Raw genomic sequence first — 18,518 nt, 5'->3', positions numbered from 1 at the left:
CAGAGAAGAGCGACCAAGGTTATTAGAGGACTGAGGGGTCTGCAATACCAAGATAGGTTATTACACTTGGGGCTATTTAGTTTGGAAAAACGAAGACTAAGGGGTGATCTTATGTTAATGTATAAATATATGAGGGGACAGTACAAAGACCTTTCTGATGATCTTTTTAATCATAGACCTGAGACAGGGACAAGGGGGCATCCTCTACGTCTGGAGGAAAGAAGGTTTAAGCATAATAACAGACGCGGATTCTTTACTGTAAGAGCAGTGAGACTATGGAACTCTCTGCCGTATGATGTTGTAATGAGTGATTCATTAATTAAATTTAAGAGGGGACTGGATGCCTTTCTGGAAAAGTATAATGTTACAGGGTATATACACTAGATTCCTTGATAAGGCGTTGATCCAGGGAACTAGTCTGATTGCCGTATGTGGAGTCGGGAAGGAATTTTTTTCCCCATGGTGGAGTTACTCTTTGCCACATGGGTTTTTTTTGCCTTCCCCTGGATCAACATGTTAGGGCATGTTAGGCTAGGCTATGGGTTGAACTAGATGGACTTACAGTCTTCTTTCAACCTTAATAACTATGTAACTATGTAACTATGTAATTAGGTGCTCTCCAAACGAGAAATGGCATCTGATCTCAATTCCAGCCAATTCTGTGTTGAAAAAGTCAAACAGTGCTCCGTCCCTTTCAAGCTCTGTCATCAAACAGGGGTTTACCCCCACATATGGGGTATCAGCGTACTCAGGACAAATTGCACAACAACTTTTGGGGTTCAATTTTCCCTGTTACCCTTGGGAAAATAAAAAATTGGGGGCAAAAATATCATTTTTGTGAACAAAATATGATTTCTTATTTTTTCGGCTCTACATTATAAACTTCTGTGAAGCACTTGAGGGTTGAAAGTGCTCACGACACATGTAGATAAGTTCCTTAGGTGGTCTAGTTTCTAAAATGGTGTCACTTGTGGGGGATTTCCACTGTTTAGGCACATCAGGGGCTCTCTAAACGCGACATGGTGTCTGATCTCAATTCCAGCCAATTCTGCGTTGAAAAAGTCAAACGGTGCTCCTTCCCTTCCGAGCTCTGCTATGCAGCCAAACAGTGGTTTACCCCCACATATGGGGTATCATAGTACCCAGGACAAATTGCACAACAACTTTTGGGGTCCACTTTCTCCTGTAACTTTTGGGAAAATAAAAATTTGGGGGCGAAAAGATCATTTTTGTGAAAAAAATATGATTTTATATTTTTACGGCTCTACATTATAAACTTCTGTGAAGCACTTGGGGGCTCAAAGTGCTCACCACACATCTAGATAAGTTCTTTAGGGGGTCTACTTTCCAAAATTGTGTCACTTGTGGGGAGTTTCCACTGTTTAGGCACATCAGAGGCTCTCCAAACGCGACAATAGCGTCCTATCTTAATTGCAGCCAATTTTGCATTGAAAGTCAAACGGCGCTCCTTCCCTTCCAAGCTCTGTCATACGCCCAAACAGTGGTTTACCTCCACATATGGGGTATCGGCGTACTCAGGACAAATTGTATAACAACTTTTGGGGTACAATTTCTCCTATCATCCTTGGTAAAATAAAACAAATTGGATTTGAAGTAATTTTTTTGTGAAAAAAGTTAAATGTTCATTTTTTTTAAACATTCCAAAAATTTCAGTGAAGCACCTGAAGGGTTAATAAACTTCTTAAATGTGGTTTTGAGCACCTTGAGGGGTGTAGTTTTTAGAACGGTGTCACTTTTTGGTATATTCTATCATATAGACCCCTCAAAGTGACTTCAAAGGTGATGTGGCCCCTAAAAAAATGTTTTTGGTAAAAATGAGAAATCGCTGGCCAACTTTTAAAGCTTATAACTCCCTAAGAAAAAAAAAATTTGGTTACAAAATTGTCCTGATATAAACTAGACATGTGGGAAATGTTACTTATTAAGTATTTCGTGTAACATATCTCTGTGATTTAAGGGCATGAAAATTCAAAGTTGGAAAATTGCGAAATTTTCTAAATTTTCGCCAAATTTCCATTATTTTCACAAATAAGCCCAAGTCATATCAAAGAAATGTTACCACTATCATGAAGTACAATATGTCACGAGAAAATAATCTCAGAATCACCGGGATCCATTGAAGCGTTCCAGAGTTATAACTTCATGAAGGGACAGTGGTCAGAATTGTAAAAATTGGCCCGGTCATTAACATGCAAATCACCCATGGGGGTTAAGGGGTTAAACTCCACCTACTTCTGCATGCGTACTGCGTAACTATCTTTAACATTGGGTACACAGGGACATGAATTGTATGCGGATGCGTTCGCATGCGGCTTTTTGATGTGCCCGCCGACCGCATGGGAACGCAACATGCACGTCAAAACGCCGCATGCAGACACATCCGCATTCAACACATGTCCCTACATACCCAATGTTAAAGATAGGTATGCAGGACGACGCAGGTCAAATGCAGAAGCAGGCGGAGCTTAAAGGGAGGGTGCCGTGATTTTAGTTTTTGTATTAATAATTATTGATTATACAATCAATTATTTTTAATACAAAAGTAAATGTACCTCTTTCATACTTTTTTATTTATTCACTTTTACATTCACCACTGGAGGCCGCCATTTTCATTAGTGTGGGTGTAAGTGTCTGGGCACGACACTTGCACACCTCACTTACGGCAGCCATGTACATAGGAGCCAACGGTCGGGCTCCGACCGCATCTCCTGCCTCTCAGCTGTGACTTGGCCACGCCCACTGAGCTGCCGCATCACAGCTGTGAGAGGAGATCGCGGCCATTTTGTTTATTTCCCTCTGCCATCGCACACACAGCTCAGTGCGTCCGATGGCAGGAGCTGCCAGGGAGAAGCTGCTGCCGAGGGTCCAGGGTAAGTATCTGCAGCGAGGAGCTGTGATTGCAGCCTGTACTTAGTATTACATTACAGGCTGCAATCACTGCTCACTACCGACCTGTTCAGAGCAGAGCAGGGAGATCGTCACACTGCTCTGCCCTGAACATGACTCGGCACTTCCTGGTAGAGGAAAGAAGGTAAGTACAGCGTTTTTATTTTCTTATGCATCTACCACTGCTACCAGCCCCTATATACCACCTAGCACTGCCTGCCTGCCTCTGTATACCACTGCCTGCCTCTGTATACCACTGCCTGCCTGCCTCTGTATACCACTGCCTGCCTGCCTCTGTATACCACTGCTACCTGCCTGCCTGCCTCTGTATACCACTGCCTGCCTCTGTATACCACTGCCTGCCTCTGTATACCACTGTCTGCCTGCCTCTGTATACCACTGTCTGCTTGCCTCTGTATACCACTGTCTGCCTGCCTCTGTATACCACTGTCTGCCTGCCTCTGTATACCACTGTCTGCCTGCCTCTGTATACCACTGCCTGCCTGCCTCTGTATACCACTGCCTGCCTGCCTCTGTATACCACTGCTACCTGCCTGCCTCTGTATACCACTGCCTGCCTCTGTATACCACTGTCTGCCTGCCTCTGTATACCAGTGCCTGCCTCTGTATACCACTGTCTGCCTGCCTCTGTATACCACTGCCTGCCTCTGTATACCGCTGCCTGCCTGCCTCTGTATACCGCTGCCTGCCTCTGTATACCACTGCCTGCCTGCCTCTGTATACCACTGTCTGCCTGCCTCTGTATACCACTGCTTGCCTGCCTCTGTATACCACTGCCTGCCTGCCTCTGTATACCACTGCCTGCCTGCCTGCCTCTGTATGCCACTGCCTGCCTGCCTCTGTATACCACTGCCTGCCTGCCTCTGTATACCACTGCCTGCCTGCCTCTGTATACCACTGCCTGCCTGCCTCTGTATACCACTGCCTGCCTCTGTATACCACTATCTGCCTCTATATACCACTGCTACCTGCCTCTATATACACCTACCACTGCTACCTCTGTCCTGGGTAGCTAATCCTGTCCCGTGTACTGTGTCCTCAGCAGTCAGTATCACACAGGACAGGATTAGATACACGGCTCAGCAGTCGGTATCACATAGGACAGGATTAGATACACGGCTCCGCAGTCGGTATCACACATGACAGGATTAGATACACGGCTCAGCAGTCGGTATCACACAGGACAGGATTAGATACACGGCTCAGTAGTCGGTATCACAGGACAGGATTAGATACACGGCTCAGTAGTCGGTATCACACAGGACAGGATTAGATATACGGCTCAGTAGTCGGTATCACACAGGACAGGATTAGATACACGGCTCAGTAGTCGGTATCACAGGACAGGATTAGATACACGGCTCAGCAGTCGGTATCACAGGACAGGATTAGATCACAGGACAGGATTAGATACACGGCTCAGCTGTCGGTATCACACAGGACAGGATTAGATACACGGCTCAGCTGTCAGTATCACACAGGCCAGGATTAGATACACGGCTCAGCAGTCAGTATCTAATCCTCTCCTATGCACTCCTCTCCCCCCCTGCGTGTCTTTCCTCAATGTGGTTTATTATTTTTGTTGTGGGAGATGAGGGAGTCGAGGATTATGCGTTCGGTATGGTTTAAAAAAGATTAATAAAGGACTTTATTCTGGCCGAGTCTTTATTTACAATACAACTATAGGATTAGTAATGGATGGGTGCCTTATAGACGCCTCTCCATTACTAAGCCGTGGGCTTGATGTCACCGGACAATATGGAGGTGACATTAACCCCACAAATATGAACCCCACTTGCTACCGCTACAGGGTAAGTGGAAATTGCCAGGCAAAGCGCCAGAAAAGGCGCATGTAAAAGGCGGCTGAGAGCTGATGTTTTTAGCCTGGGGGGGGGGACAGTATCCATGGCCCCTTCCTAGGCTATTAATGTCAGCCCGCAGCTGTCTGCATAATATTTGATGGTTATTAATTATAGGGGGCCCCACGTCTTTTTTTGGGGGGTGTCCCCCATTTTAATAGCCAGTAAAGGCTATAAGTATACAGTTGCGAGCGTGTGAGTGTGAGCACACCCTCCCACCCACAGACCAGTACACTGCTGTCCTGAAATACTGTGCTCCTGTCACCCTGCTCCTTCCACCATACGTCTCTCACCTCCCTAGAGCAGCACAATACCATATGGATCATGTATAATGCCGATATATATATATATATATATATCACATATACTCCCATAAAGACCACACATTATGCCGGGATATTATAATATATATATATATAATATCACACATTATGCCGCCAAGTATTGTGTGATCTATGTGACGGTATTATATGTGATCTATATGGCAATATTATGTTTGCTCAGTGTTGTGGAATGATGTAAAAACTATATGACGGTGGTATATGAGAACTATATTGTGGGATTATGTGTGATCTATGTGGAAGTACTAGGTGAGAATTATATGGCGGTATTATTTGTGATCTATATGGTGGTATGTGAGAACTGTATGACAGTATTGTGTGATCTATTTGATAGTATTGTGTGTGATGTATATGGCGGTATTATGTGTGATCTATATGGTGGCATTATGTGAGAACACTATGGCAGTATTAGCTTCAGAAAGCGGACCCATTCTATGGTGGTTCTGGCTGAGCACCTTCACGTGGGTCTGGGGTAATAGAGGGGGCAGCATGACCTCCAGTTAGGTGCAGTCCGGGCTGGTGAGGCAGCTGAAGAGAGGGGTCTCATTTTTATAATTACTCTATGGCTACATTTCCTTCCCAGCATCACCCCGTACTTCGCCTGACGTCTCACTTTCACACATCGCCAGGACAGGATGGAGAAGACAGGATGTGAGGAGGGGAATGGGGTCTGCATGCAGAGTCTGGATCAGAACAGGCCATCAATCCACAGAAATGTTTCCTGGATTTCTGTGGAGCAGACGGTCCATCCATGTGTATAAAAGACAGCGCTCTATGTACAATCCCTGGCTGCTCTGCGCACTGAACATGGTGCCCCTCCATAGACCAGCACACTGCTCTCCTGAAATACTCTGTGCTGCTGTCACCCTGCTCCCTCCACCACATATCTCCCAGAATCCTTGCTGCCTGCCATCCTCGGTGACTGTCTACTTGTCAGTATAAGGCTGCCGTCACACATTCAGTATTTGGTCAGTATTTTACCTCAGTATTTGTAAGCAAAAAACCAGGAGTGGGTGATAAATGCAGAAGTGGTGCAGATGTTTCTGTTATACTTTTCCTCTATTTGTTCCACTCCTGGTTTTGGCTTACAAATACTGATGTAAAATACTGACCAAATACTGATAGTGTGACGGCAGCCTTACTCTGCAGTCACCAACAAAATGGCTGCTCACTGGGTTCCTGAATATCATCCTCTCTTATCCCTTAGCAAACACCCAGAAGGGGAGGAGAGGAGACATCACACAGGTCAGCAGACTCCGCCCATAATTACTGCAGTGCAGTAATGTGAGCTAGTTGTACACTAGGTTTTTCTGAAATTTCAGCAGCTGCTCCCCCTAGTGTTTAAAAGTGGAAATTCCAAAACTTTTCAAATTATTTTTCATATTTTACTAAATTATAAACAAATGAAAATATTTTTTAAGAACATTTAAACATTAATTCTTGACATTTTTACAATTGCTGTAAAAAATTTTTTTTTTATGGCACCTTCCCTTTAAGGGAGGAAGTACGCAGCCATACGCAGACCAGCCAAACGCAAGTGTGAACCCGGCCTAAGTCCTGGTTTATATAGAACGTAGTAAGAAATGTAGTAAGAGATAAGGAAATGATGGGTGACATAATGTGGGTGACGTGAAAGGTGTACTGAAATATACAAACTTTATGTAACTCTTTGCATTACTAACCTGTAAGCACCAAGGTTAATGCAGCTTATTCCTAAATTATATCTTGATCTAATGAAGCCTGGTTGGATTTCCAGTGCTTTTGTGTAGGCTTCTACGGCTTCTTCACTTCGATCTCCATTTGCTAATGTTGCGCCTAGACGGTTCCACAATGAATAGTCCTGTCAAAAAAAGCAATCTGATCACATAAAGCATTTCATACTATTCCATGAATTTTTAAAAATCCTTTATCGTGCCCTTTTTAGGAAAACAACAGTATTTACTGCTGGAACCTGCAGCTTTTCTGCATCAGCCCTTTCTTTAGAATGCCAGAAAGTGATGTAATTAGCATGGCAGTTTTTTTTAAAGACTATGGGCCCAATTCATCACAGTGTTTTTGTATGTTTTCTGGAGTAAAATTCCTTGAAATGTCCCAAAAATGTTCCAAAAATGTGGAACTTTAAGCCAGTCTCGGCCAGCTTCGTAAAGGTCAGTAGAGCTTTGGTGTGGTGAGACCCGCCTGTCAAAATCATCAAAATGTATGTCACTCTAGTCTCTGACTGGAGTAGCATTTCTGGCAGTTGAATGGTGCACATACTTCATCTAGAGGTGTGTACCTCTTAAAGAATTAGGTGCATTTTACCCCAGCGGTGCCTTCATTAAGACTGGAGTACAACATGCCTTTCTTAAAGCACCACTCCAGTGCTTTCTTTATTGCAGCATTGGAGTGGTGCCACTAATGTACTCATACATACTAGCTGTTGTCTTTATTTAATCTCGGTCAGTCTCCACCAGTTTTTGACCTGTTTACTGGAGCGATCCGCAAGTTAATGTAAGTCTATGAGAGCCAGAATGTGGCCAGAACGAGGCAGACTTACACTGAGAGCTTGTGACCGTTACCCCTAACTTCCAGTCAGTCAAAAGTTGCAGTCACAAGGTGATGGTGCAACACCTGTTAGGGCTGTGGGGTACTTGATACCGGGTCGGACAGTTCTTAAAGGGGTGATTACGGCAGCAGTGACTCGGTCTGTGACTCTGGGCGCGCAATTAAAAGGGACGAGGGAATGTTTGTAGGGGATTGCTTGTGACACCACCTGTGGTATTCGGCTATAGATGGCCGACGCTGCTTAAAGGGACCGCTGGGGCCGATGGTGATGCAGCTGGGATGGTTCTGCTCCTCACAGGTGGAGCGGGGCCCCAGGGCTACCGGAACAGTCTATGAGGAGTTGTGGATGTTGGGGTGTAGGAGTGATTGGAGGACACAGGGACTATAGTTTCTTTACCTTTAATTGTAGGCGCAGTCCAGAGCACAGGTACAGGAGGTATTGGAGATCTGGAGAGCCTAGAAGCAGTTCAGAATCCCCCTAGCCAAGTGGAGTTGGAAGCCTCCCTACTGCGCTGTTCTTTAGGTTCTTGGTGCCTTAAGCTCTCTTCAAGTCCCTCTCTCAGTCTGTCCTTTAAGTGGAACACTACCCGCAGCTTGAGCCTTTTCCTGATGTCACTCTCTCGTGGTGACTCTGGGCTCTCTAGTTTGCTGCTCTGCCTTCGGGCATCAGATGTGGCCAGGAGACCTTCAATCTCTTGTTCTCCGAATTCAGTTGATGGGCATGCAGTTCCCACACAACCACGGACTCTGGTGTCCGGTCTGTTGTGCTCAGTCCTGGGGTGAGCTCAGTCGCAGCTTCTATCCCCAGCTTCTCCTTACTTGCTTCCTCTTCCTTCACTGTCTCTGACTGACTCACTAACACCGCCTCCAGACCAGAACTTATCAGGGATGCTCCCCTGAAACTGGGTTTTGAGCTCCCCTACTGGTCTGGAGTCAGGAAAGGTGTTGTATGCCAGTGTTACCTCTTGCTTCCAGGCATTACATCACCCCCTGTGAGGGAGGAATTGCCACTGTGGCATCCGGACTCCTGGGGTGCCACAATGGCGCAGGGCTGGAGCGATGCAGGGAACACTAGGTGCAGGGACATTACATTAGTAGGTGAAATATAAAAAAACACTGCAGTGGTGCTGTAATTAGTGTTGTTGTCGGGTATCGGCCGATATTCGCTGTATCGGAGTTCCGATACTGAGTTCCAAAACTTTTACGATATCGAATACCGGAATCGGAAGTTCCCATAGTGCAATGATGCACTATAATGGAGTGTGGGCGGTGGGTGGGCGGAGGCTGCGTGTCTGCGTGTGCGGTCGGGGTCTGTGCGTGACAGTTGGGGGTCTGTGCGGGCCTGCCGGGGGTCTGTATGGGCCTGTCGGGAGTCTGTGCGGGCTGCTGGGGTCTGTGCGGACCTGCCATGTTTGACTGTAGGGACCGTGTTCTTTTCTTTGAATGCCTCTTTTTTTCTCCTGTAAACTCTATGTTGATGCCTTAGCCCAAAAAGCTCTACTTTTGTCTCATCTGACCAGAGAACATTCTTCCAAAACGTTTTAGGCTTTTTCAGGTAAGTTTTGACAAACTCCAGCCTGGCTTTTTTATGTCTCGGGGTAAGAAGTGGGGTCTTCCTGGGTCTCCTACCATACAGTCCCTTTTCATTCAGACGCCGACAGATAGTACGGGTTGACACTGTTGTACCATCGGACTGCAGGGCAGCTTGAACTTGTTTGGATGTTAGTCGAGGTTCTTTATCCAACATCCGCACAATCTTGCACAATTTTTCTTTTCCGTCCACATCTAGGGAGGTTAGCCACAGTGCCATGGGCTTTAAACTTCTTGATGACACTGCGCACGGTAGACACAGGAACATTCAGGTCTTTGGAGATGGACTTGTAGCCTTGAGATTGCTCATGCTTTCTCACAATTTGGTTTGTCAAGTCCTCAGACAGTTCTTTGGTCTTCTTTCTTTTCTCCATGCTCAATGTGGCACACACAAGGACACAGGACAGAGGTTGAGTCAACTTTAATCCATGTCAACTGGCTGCAAGTGTGATTTAGTTATTGCCAACACCTGTTAGGTGCCACAGGTAAGTTACAGGTGCTGTTAATTACACAAATTAGAGAAGCATCACATGATTTTTCGAACAGTGCCAATACTTTTGTCCACCCCCTTTTTATGTTTGGTGTGGAATTATATCCAATATGGCTTTAGGACAATTCTTTTTGTGTCTTTTCATTTAAGACAAATTAAATGAAGATAATAATAACAAAGAATTTGTGTTTGCAATCATTTTCAGGAAGAAACTGAGTATTATCTGACAGAATTTCAGGGGTGTCAATACTTTTGGCTACAACTGTACATACAACATACTACATACATAGTACATGCATACTACATACATAATACATACATACTATGCACATACTACATACAATACATTCCTACATTACATACAATACATACATATAGACATACAGTACATATAACATAGATTACATACTCACCATCACTTGTCACTTTGTTCCCCGAAGCCAGTGTCATCTGTAAAAAATATGAAAATAACAAACAACCAATATACTCCCTGATCCACAGAAGTCCACAAGTGTCCCACGACGATCTCCCGTGGAGAACAGCAGCATCAGCTGATGTGACTGCTCTCTAGGGGCTCCAGGAATACAATGGTATAGGACCTTCAGTGACACACTGACAGGAGACAATGGCTCCTGCAGTGCATCACTGAGAGGTTACCTTAGTTCAGAGTCTCACTTTATGGCATTTTCTGCGTGGGAAATTTCCCACACAGCAATGCCAAAAGTGAGACTAGGGACTATTTTTTTACAGTGGCGGAGGAATACAGTGCGGAAGGATACCTTCCTCCCATCATTGTATTCCTGGAGCCCCTAGAGAGCGGTCACATCAGCTGATGCTGCCGTTCTCCACGGGAGATCGTCGTGGGACACTCGTGGATTTCTGCGGATCAGGGAGTATATTGGTTGTTTATTATTTTCATATTTTTTACAGATGACACTGGCTTCGGGGACCAAAGTGACAAGTGATGGTGAGTATGTAATCTGTTATGATCCTTAGTGGTTGAGGATCACAAATTACTCCAGCTAAGTAACAAACATAGGACAAGCTCTAGGGAGGTGGCAAGCTGGACTGACCGCAAATCTGAACCTAACCAAACACACTAGAAGTAGCCGGTGAACGTGCCTGAATTCCTAGATGTCTCGAGCCAGCCTAAGGAACTAACTACCCCTAGAGAGAAAGAAAGACCTCTCTTGCCTCCAGAGAAATAATCCCCAAAGATATAGAAGCCCCCAACAAATAATAACGGTGAGGTAAGAGGAAGGCACATACACAGGGGTGAAAGCAGCTTCAGCAAATGAGGCCCACTAATACTAGATAGCAAAAAATAGAAAAGGGAATCTATGCGGTCAGTAAAAAACCCTTACAAAATATCCACTCTGAGATTTCAAGAACCCCCACACCAACTAACGGTGTGGGGGGAGAAACTCAGTCCCCTAGAGCAACCAGCAAGTGAAGAAATCACATTTTAGCGAGCTGGACTAAAAACATAATGAACACTGATAATCAAAAAATGATCAAACAAAAACTTAGCTTGTCTTGGAGAGACTGGGAGCAAGGTAGACACACGGAATCTGAAGAGCACTGAATACATTGATAGCAGGCAAGGAACTGAGTATCCAGGTGGGCTAAATAGAAAACCAACCAAGGATAACGAACCACCTGATGAAGCCAACCTGCAGAAGGACAACACTACACAGTGCCGCTTGTGACCACTAGAGGGAGCCCAGAAATAGAGTTCACAACAGTACCTCCCCCCTTGAGGAGGGGTCACCGAACCCTCATCAAGACCCCCAGGGCGATCAGGACGAGCTGCGTGGAAGGCGCGAACCAAATCGGCCACATGAACATCAGAGGCGACAACCCAGGAATTATCCTCCTGACCATAGCCCTTCCACTTAACCAGATACTGAAGTCTCCGTCTAGAGATACGAGAATCCAAAATCTTCTCCACCACGTACTCCAATTCGCCCTCAACCAGCACCGGAGCAGGAGGCTCAACAGAAGGAACCACAGGTACCACATACCTCCGCAACAAAGACCTATGGAACACATTATGGATGGCAAACGATGCCGGGAGATCCAAACGAAAAGACACCGGGTTAAGGATTTCCAAGATCTTATAAGGACCGATGAAGCGAGGCTTAAACTTAGGAGATGAGACCTTCATAGGAACATACCGAGAAGACAGCCACACCAAATCCCCAACACGAAGTCGGGGACCTACACCGCGGCGGCGGTTGGCAAAGCGCTGAGCCCTCTCCTGTGACAATTTCAGATTGTCCACCACATGGCTCCAAATCTGCTGCAACCTATCCACCACAGAATCCACCCCAGGACAGTCAGAAGACTCAACCTGACCCGAGGAAAAACGAGGATGGAAACCAGAATTGCAGAAAAAAGGCGAAACCAAGGTAGCAGAACTAGCCCGATTATTAAGGGCAAACTCGGCCAATGGCAAAAAAGTCACCCAATCATCCTGATCAGCAGAAACAAAACATCTCAAATAAGTCTCCAACGTCTGATTAGTTCGCTCGGTTTGGCCATTAGTCTGAGGATGGAAGGCCGACGAAAAAGACAAATCAATGCCCATCTTAGCACAAAAAGTTCGCCAAAACCTGGACACAAACTGGGATCCTCTATCAGACACAATATTTTCAGGAATGCCGTGCAAGCGAACCACATTCTGAAAAAATAGAGGAACCAAATCGGAGGAGGAAGGCAGCTTAGGCAAGGGCACCAAATGGACCATCTTGGAAAAACGATCACACACCACCCAGATGACAGACATTCTCTGAGATACTGGCAGATCCGAAATAAAATCCATAGAGTTGTGCGTCCAAGGCCTTTTTGGGACAGGCAAAGGCAAAAGCAACCCGCTGGCAGGAGAACAGCAAGGCTTAGCCCGAGCACAAATCCCACAAGACTGCACAAAGGAACGCACATCCCGCGACAAGGAAGGCCACCAGAAGGACCTAGCCACCAAATCTCTCGTACCAAAAATCCCAGGATGACCCGCCAACACCGAAGAATGAACCTCGGAAATAACTCTGCTGGTCCATCTATTCGGGACAAACAGTCTCTCTGATGGACAACGGTCAGGTCAATCCGCCTGAAATTTCTGCAGCACTCGTCGCAAATCTGGAGAAATGGCAGACAAAATCACTCCATCTCTAAGAATACCAGCCGGCTCAGAAACTCCTGGAGAGTCAGGCACAAAGCTCCTAGAAAGTGCATCAGCTTTCACGTTCTTCGAACCAGGCAGGTATGAGACCACGAAGTTGAAACGGGAGAAAAACAACGACCAACGAGCCTGTCTAGGATTAAGGCGCTTGGCCGACTCGAGGTAAATCAGATTTTTGTGATCAGTCAGGACCACCACACGATGTCTAGCTCCCTCAAGCCAATGACGCCACTCCTCAAATGCCCACTTCATAGCCAACAACTCCCGATTACCAACATCATAATTTCGCTCGGCAGGCGAAAACTTTCTTGAAAAGAAAGCACACGGCTTAATCACAGAGCCCTCAGAACTTCTCTGTGACAAAACAGCCCCTGCTCCAATCTCGGAAGCATCAACCTTGACCTGAAAGGGGAGAGAGACATCTGGCTGACATAAGACTGGAGCTGAAGAAAACCGGTGCTTAAGCTCCCGAAAGGCCTCCACGGCCGCAGGAGACCAATTAGTCACATCAGAGCTAGGGTTGAGCGAAACGGGTCGATCATTTTCAAAAGTCGCCGACTTTTGGCTAAGTCGGCGTCTCATGAAACCCGATCCGACCCCTGTGCTTGTCGGCCATGCGGTACGCGACTTTCGCGCCAAAGTCGCGTTTCAATGACGCGAAAAGCGCCATTTCTCAGCCAATGAAGGTGAACGCAGAGTGTGGGCAGCGTGATGACATAGGTCCTGGTCCCCACCATCTTAGAGAAGGGCATTGCAGTGATTGGCTTGCTGTCTGCGGCGTCACAGGGGCTATAAAGGGGCGTTCCCGCCGACCGCCATCTTACTGCTGCTGATCTGAGCTTAGGGAGAGGTTGCTGCCGCTTCGTCAGAATCAGGGAGAGCGTTAGGCAGGGTCCACTAACCACCAAACCGCTTGTGCTGCAGCGATTTCCACTGTCCAACACCACCTTCGGTGTGCAGGGACAGTGGAAGCTATTTTTTTTTTTTTTTCCCCTCAGCGCTGTAGCTCATTGGGCTGCCCTAGAAGGCTCCCTGATAGCTGTATTCCTGTGTGTACGCCACTGTGGAAACCAACTGCTTTTATCAAAGCACATATCCTCTTGTTCCTTCCTTTCTGCACAGCTATCTTTTTTGTTTGTCCACACTTTTTATTTAATTTGTGCATCAGTCCACTCCTATTGCTGCCTGCCATACCTGGCTGAGATTACTGCAGGGGAGATAGTAATTGTAGGACAGTCCCTGTTTTTTTTTTTTTTTTTTTTTTTTTTTTTTGGTGGGAGATTAAGATTGGCATTTCTGCTAGAGTGCCATCCCTGTGTGTGCCATCTCTCACTGAGTGGGCCATAGAAAGCCTATTTATTTTTTCCTTCATTTGTGTTCTAAAATCTACCTCAACACAAAAACACTACATCAATCAGTGGGAGAAAAATATTGGCCTCAGTCAGGGCTTGTGTGCCACTGCTGTGTGTGCTATCTCTCATTCAGTGGGCTATAGAAAGCCTATTTATTTATTTATTTTTTTTAAATATTATTTGGTTTCTAAAGTCTCCCTGAAACAAAAAAAATACCTAAAAAAACAGTGGGAGAGTAATATTGCCCTTTCAGCTTGTGTGCCAGTCTTGACTCCTGGGTGTGCCACCTCTGTCCCTCTCATTCAGTGGGCCATAGAAAGCCTTGTTTTTTTTTTTTTTTTTTTAATATTATTTGGTTTCTAAAGTCTCCCTGAAAATAAAAAAAAAAAAAACATAAAAAAACAGTGGGAGAGTAATATTGCCCTTTCAGCTTGTGTGCCAGTCTTGACTCCTGGGTGTGCCACCTCTCTCTCTAATTGTGGGCCATAGAAAGCCTTTTTATTTTTTTCCTTCATTTGTGTTTTAAAATCAACCTCAACACAAAAACACTACATCAATCAGTGGGAGAAAAATATTGGCCTCAGTCAGGGCTTGTGTGCCACTCCTGTGCGTGCCATCTCTCATTCAGTGGGCCATAGAAAGCCTTGTTTTTTTTTTTTTTTTTTAATATTATTTGGTTTCTAAAGTCTCCCTGAAAATAAAAAAAAAAATACATAAAAAAACAGTGGGAGAGTAATATTGCCCTTTCAGCTTGTGTGCCAGTCTTCACTCCTGGGTGTGCCACCTCTGTCCCTCTCATTCAGTGGGCCATAGAAAGCCTTGTTTTTTTTTTTTTTTTTTAATATTATTTGGTTTCTAAAGTCTCCCTGAAAATAAAAAAAAAAATACATAAAAAAACAGTGGGAGAGTAATATTGCCATTTCAGCTTGTGTGCCAGTCTTGACTCCTGGGTGTGCCACCTCTGTCCCTCTCATTCAGTGGGCCATAGAAAGCCTTGTTTTTTTTTTTTTTTTAATATTATTTGGTTTCTAAAGTCTCCCTGAAAATAAAAAAAAAAAAAACATAAAAAAACAGTGGGAGAGTAATATTGCCCTTTCAGCTTGTGTGCCAGTCTTGACTCCTGGGTGTGCCACCTCTGTCCCTCTCATTCAGTGGGCCATAGAAAGCCTTGTTTTTTTTTTTTTTTTTAATATTATTTGGTTTCTAAAGTCTCCCTGAAAATAAAAAAAAAAAAACATAAAAAAACAGTGGGAGAGTAATATTGCCCTTTCAGCTTGTGTGCCAGTCTTGACTCCTGGGTGTGCCACCTCTCTCTCTAATTGTGGGCCATAGAAAGCCTTTTTATTTTTTTCCTTCATTTGCGTTTTAAAATCAACCTCAACACAAAAACACTACATCAATCAGTGGGAGAAAAATATTGGCCTCAGTCAGGGCTTGTGTGCCACTCCTGTGCGTGCCATCTCTCATTCAGTGGGCCATAGAAAGCCTTGTTTTTTTTTTTTTTTTTTAATATTATTTGGTTTCTAAAGTCTCCCTGAAAATAAAAAAAAAAATACATAAAAAAACAGTGGGAGAGTAATATTGCCCTTTCAGCTTGTGTGCCAGTCTTCACTCCTGGGTGTGCCACCTCTGTCCCTCTCATTCAGTGGGCCATAGAAAGCCTTGTTTTTTTTTTTTTTAATATTATTTGGTTTCTAAAGTCTCCCTGAAAATAATAAAAAAAAAAACATAAAAAAACAGTGGGAGAGTAATATTGCCCTTTCAGCTTGTGTGCCAGTCTTGACTCCTGGGTGTGCCACCTCTGTCCCTCTCATTCAGTGGGCCATAGAAAGCCTTGTTTTTTTTTTTTTTTTTTAATATTATTTGGTTTCTAAAGTCTCCCTGAAAATAAAAAAAAAAATACATAAAAAAACAGTGGGAGAGTAATATTGCCCTTTCAGCTTGTGTGCCAGTCTTCACTCCTGGGTGTGCCACCTCTGTCCCTCTCATTCAGTGGGCCATAGAAAGCCTTGTTTTTTTTTTTTTTAATATTATTTGGTTTCTAAAGTCTCCCTGAAAATAAAAAAAAAAATACATAAAAAAACAGTGGGAGAGTAATATTGCCCTTCAGCTTGTGTGCCAGTCTTCACTCCTGGGTGTGCCACCTCTGTCCCTCTCATTCAGTGGGCCATAGAAAGCCTTGTTTTTTTTGTTTTTTTTTAATATTATTTGGTTTCTAAAGTCTCCCTGAAAATAAAAAAAAAAATACATAAAAAAACAGTGGGAGAGTAATATTGCCCTTTCAGCTTGTGTGCCAGTCTTCACTCCTGGGTGTGCCACCTCTGTCCCTCTCATTCAGTGGGCCATAGAAAGCCTTGTTTTTTTTTTTTTTTTTTAATATTATTTGGTTTCTAAAGTCTCCCTGAAAATAAAAAAAAAATACATAAAAAAACAGTGGGAGAGTAATATTGCCATTTCAGCTTGTGTGCCAGTCTTGACTCCTGGGTGTGCCACCTCTGTCCCTCTCATTCAGTGGGCCATAGAAAGCCTTGTTTTTTTGTTTTTTTTTTAATATTATTTGGTTTCTAAAGTCTCCCTGAAAATAAAAAAAAAATACATAAAAAAACAGTGGGAGAGTAATATTGCCATTTCAGCTTGTGTGCCAGTCTTGACTCCTGGGTGTGCCACCTCTCTCTCTAATTGTGGGCCATAGAAAGCCTTTTTATTTTTTTCCTTCATTTGTGTTTTAAAATCAACCTCAACACAAAAACACTACATCAATCAGTGGGAGAAAAATATTGGCCTCAGTCAGGGCTTGTGTGCCACTCCTGTGCGTGCCATCTCTCATTCAGTGGGCCATAGAAAGCCTTGTTTTTTTGTTTTTTTTTAAATATTATTTGGTTTCTAAAGTCTCACAGAGAAAAAAAAAAAAATAAATTAGGTGGGAGATTAATATTGACATTAGTGCTTGAGTGACAGTCCTGCGTGTGTGTCATCTCTGTGATTTGGTGTCACAGAAAACAGAGTGTGTAACATTGTGCCTGATTTTCCTTGTGGTCTCACCAACCTGTTAAGGGATATTGAAATCATACTGAAGTTATAGCTCACCGTGTAAGTTGTTTGACAGCAACAAATAAAGTTAGTTTGGTTACGATTTTTAAACAATGAGGAAGTCTGGTGCAAGAGGTCGTCGTGGGCGTTCATTGTCAGCTGGTAATGATGGTAGTGGTAGTGGAGCATCAGGTGGTCGTGGGGATAAAAATATTCCACCTAAGTCTGGAGCTGTGGAGCCAGTTTCGTCGTCAGGCTACACAAGGCCTCGAACGCTCTCTTTTCTGGGAGTAGGAAAACCGCTTTTAAAGGCGGAGCAGCAACAGCAAGTTTTGGCTTACATTGCAGACTCAGCCTCTAGCTCTTTTGCCTCCTCTTCCGAAACTGGTAAATGTAAAAGCAGCGCGTCGCTTGTGGATGTTCACGGTCAGGGACAAGTCGCTTCCTTGTCCTCCTCAGCAAAAACTACAACAAGAGAGAAGGATGCAGCAGGCGACACAACGGGTCACTCCATGGAGCTCTTTACACATACCGTCCCTGGCTTAGAAAGTGAAACATTTAACAGGCCATGCCCATTACAAGTAGATTCTGACATGGAGTGCACTGATGCACAGCCACAGCCAGAGTACTATGCTGCTCCTTTGACTCAGACCACCACATTGCCCTCTCAGGGTACAGATCCACAATCAGACCCTGATGAGACTATGTTGCCCCGCCACGAACGCTATACCACCGACCGACACAGTGACACAGACGAAGTTGCACACGAGCTCGAAGAGGAGGTAATAGATGACCCAGTTATTGACCCCGATTGGCAGCCATTGGGGGAACAGGGTGCAGGCGGCAGTAGTTCAGAAGCGGAGGTGGAGGAGGGGCCGCAGCAGGCATCAACATCGCAACAGGTTCCATCTGCCGGGCCCGTATCTGGCCCAAAACGCGTGTCAAAGCCAAAACCTGTTGGAGGACAGCGTGGCCATCCGGTTAAAGCTCAGTCTGCAATCCCTGAAAAGGGATCCGAGTCTAGGAAGAGTGCAGTCTGGCATTTTTTTAAACAACATCCAACTGATCAGCGCAAAGTCATCTGTCAAAAATGTTCAACTAGCTTAAGCAGAGGTCAGAATCTGAAAAGTCTAAATACTAGTTGCATGCATAGACACTTAACCACCATGCATTTTCAAGCCTGGACTAACTACCAAACGTCCC

General features: G+C 44.7%; 1 protein-coding gene across 3 annotated transcripts in view; it reads right to left on the bottom strand.

Annotated features, from left to right (window-relative positions):
* The window catches only part of PEX5L (peroxisomal biogenesis factor 5 like), a 502,469-nt gene that overhangs the window by 12,891 nt on the left and 471,060 nt on the right, over positions 1–18,518 (bottom strand). For all 3 annotated transcript variants that reach the window (XM_077290453.1, XM_077290454.1, XM_077290455.1), the window contains one exon: positions 6,811–6,968. In XM_077290453.1, the coding sequence (XP_077146568.1) occupies positions 6,811–6,968 (158 nt within the window). The remainder of the gene's footprint in view (positions 1–6,810; positions 6,969–18,518) is intronic.

This window comes from Ranitomeya variabilis, chromosome 2 (assembly GCF_051348905.1).
Source record: "Ranitomeya variabilis isolate aRanVar5 chromosome 2, aRanVar5.hap1, whole genome shotgun sequence".
Lineage (NCBI taxonomy): Eukaryota > Metazoa > Chordata > Amphibia > Anura > Dendrobatidae > Ranitomeya > Ranitomeya variabilis.
The sequence above is the reverse complement of the archived record's forward strand: the minus strand, read 5'-3'. Positions and strand labels throughout refer to the sequence as shown.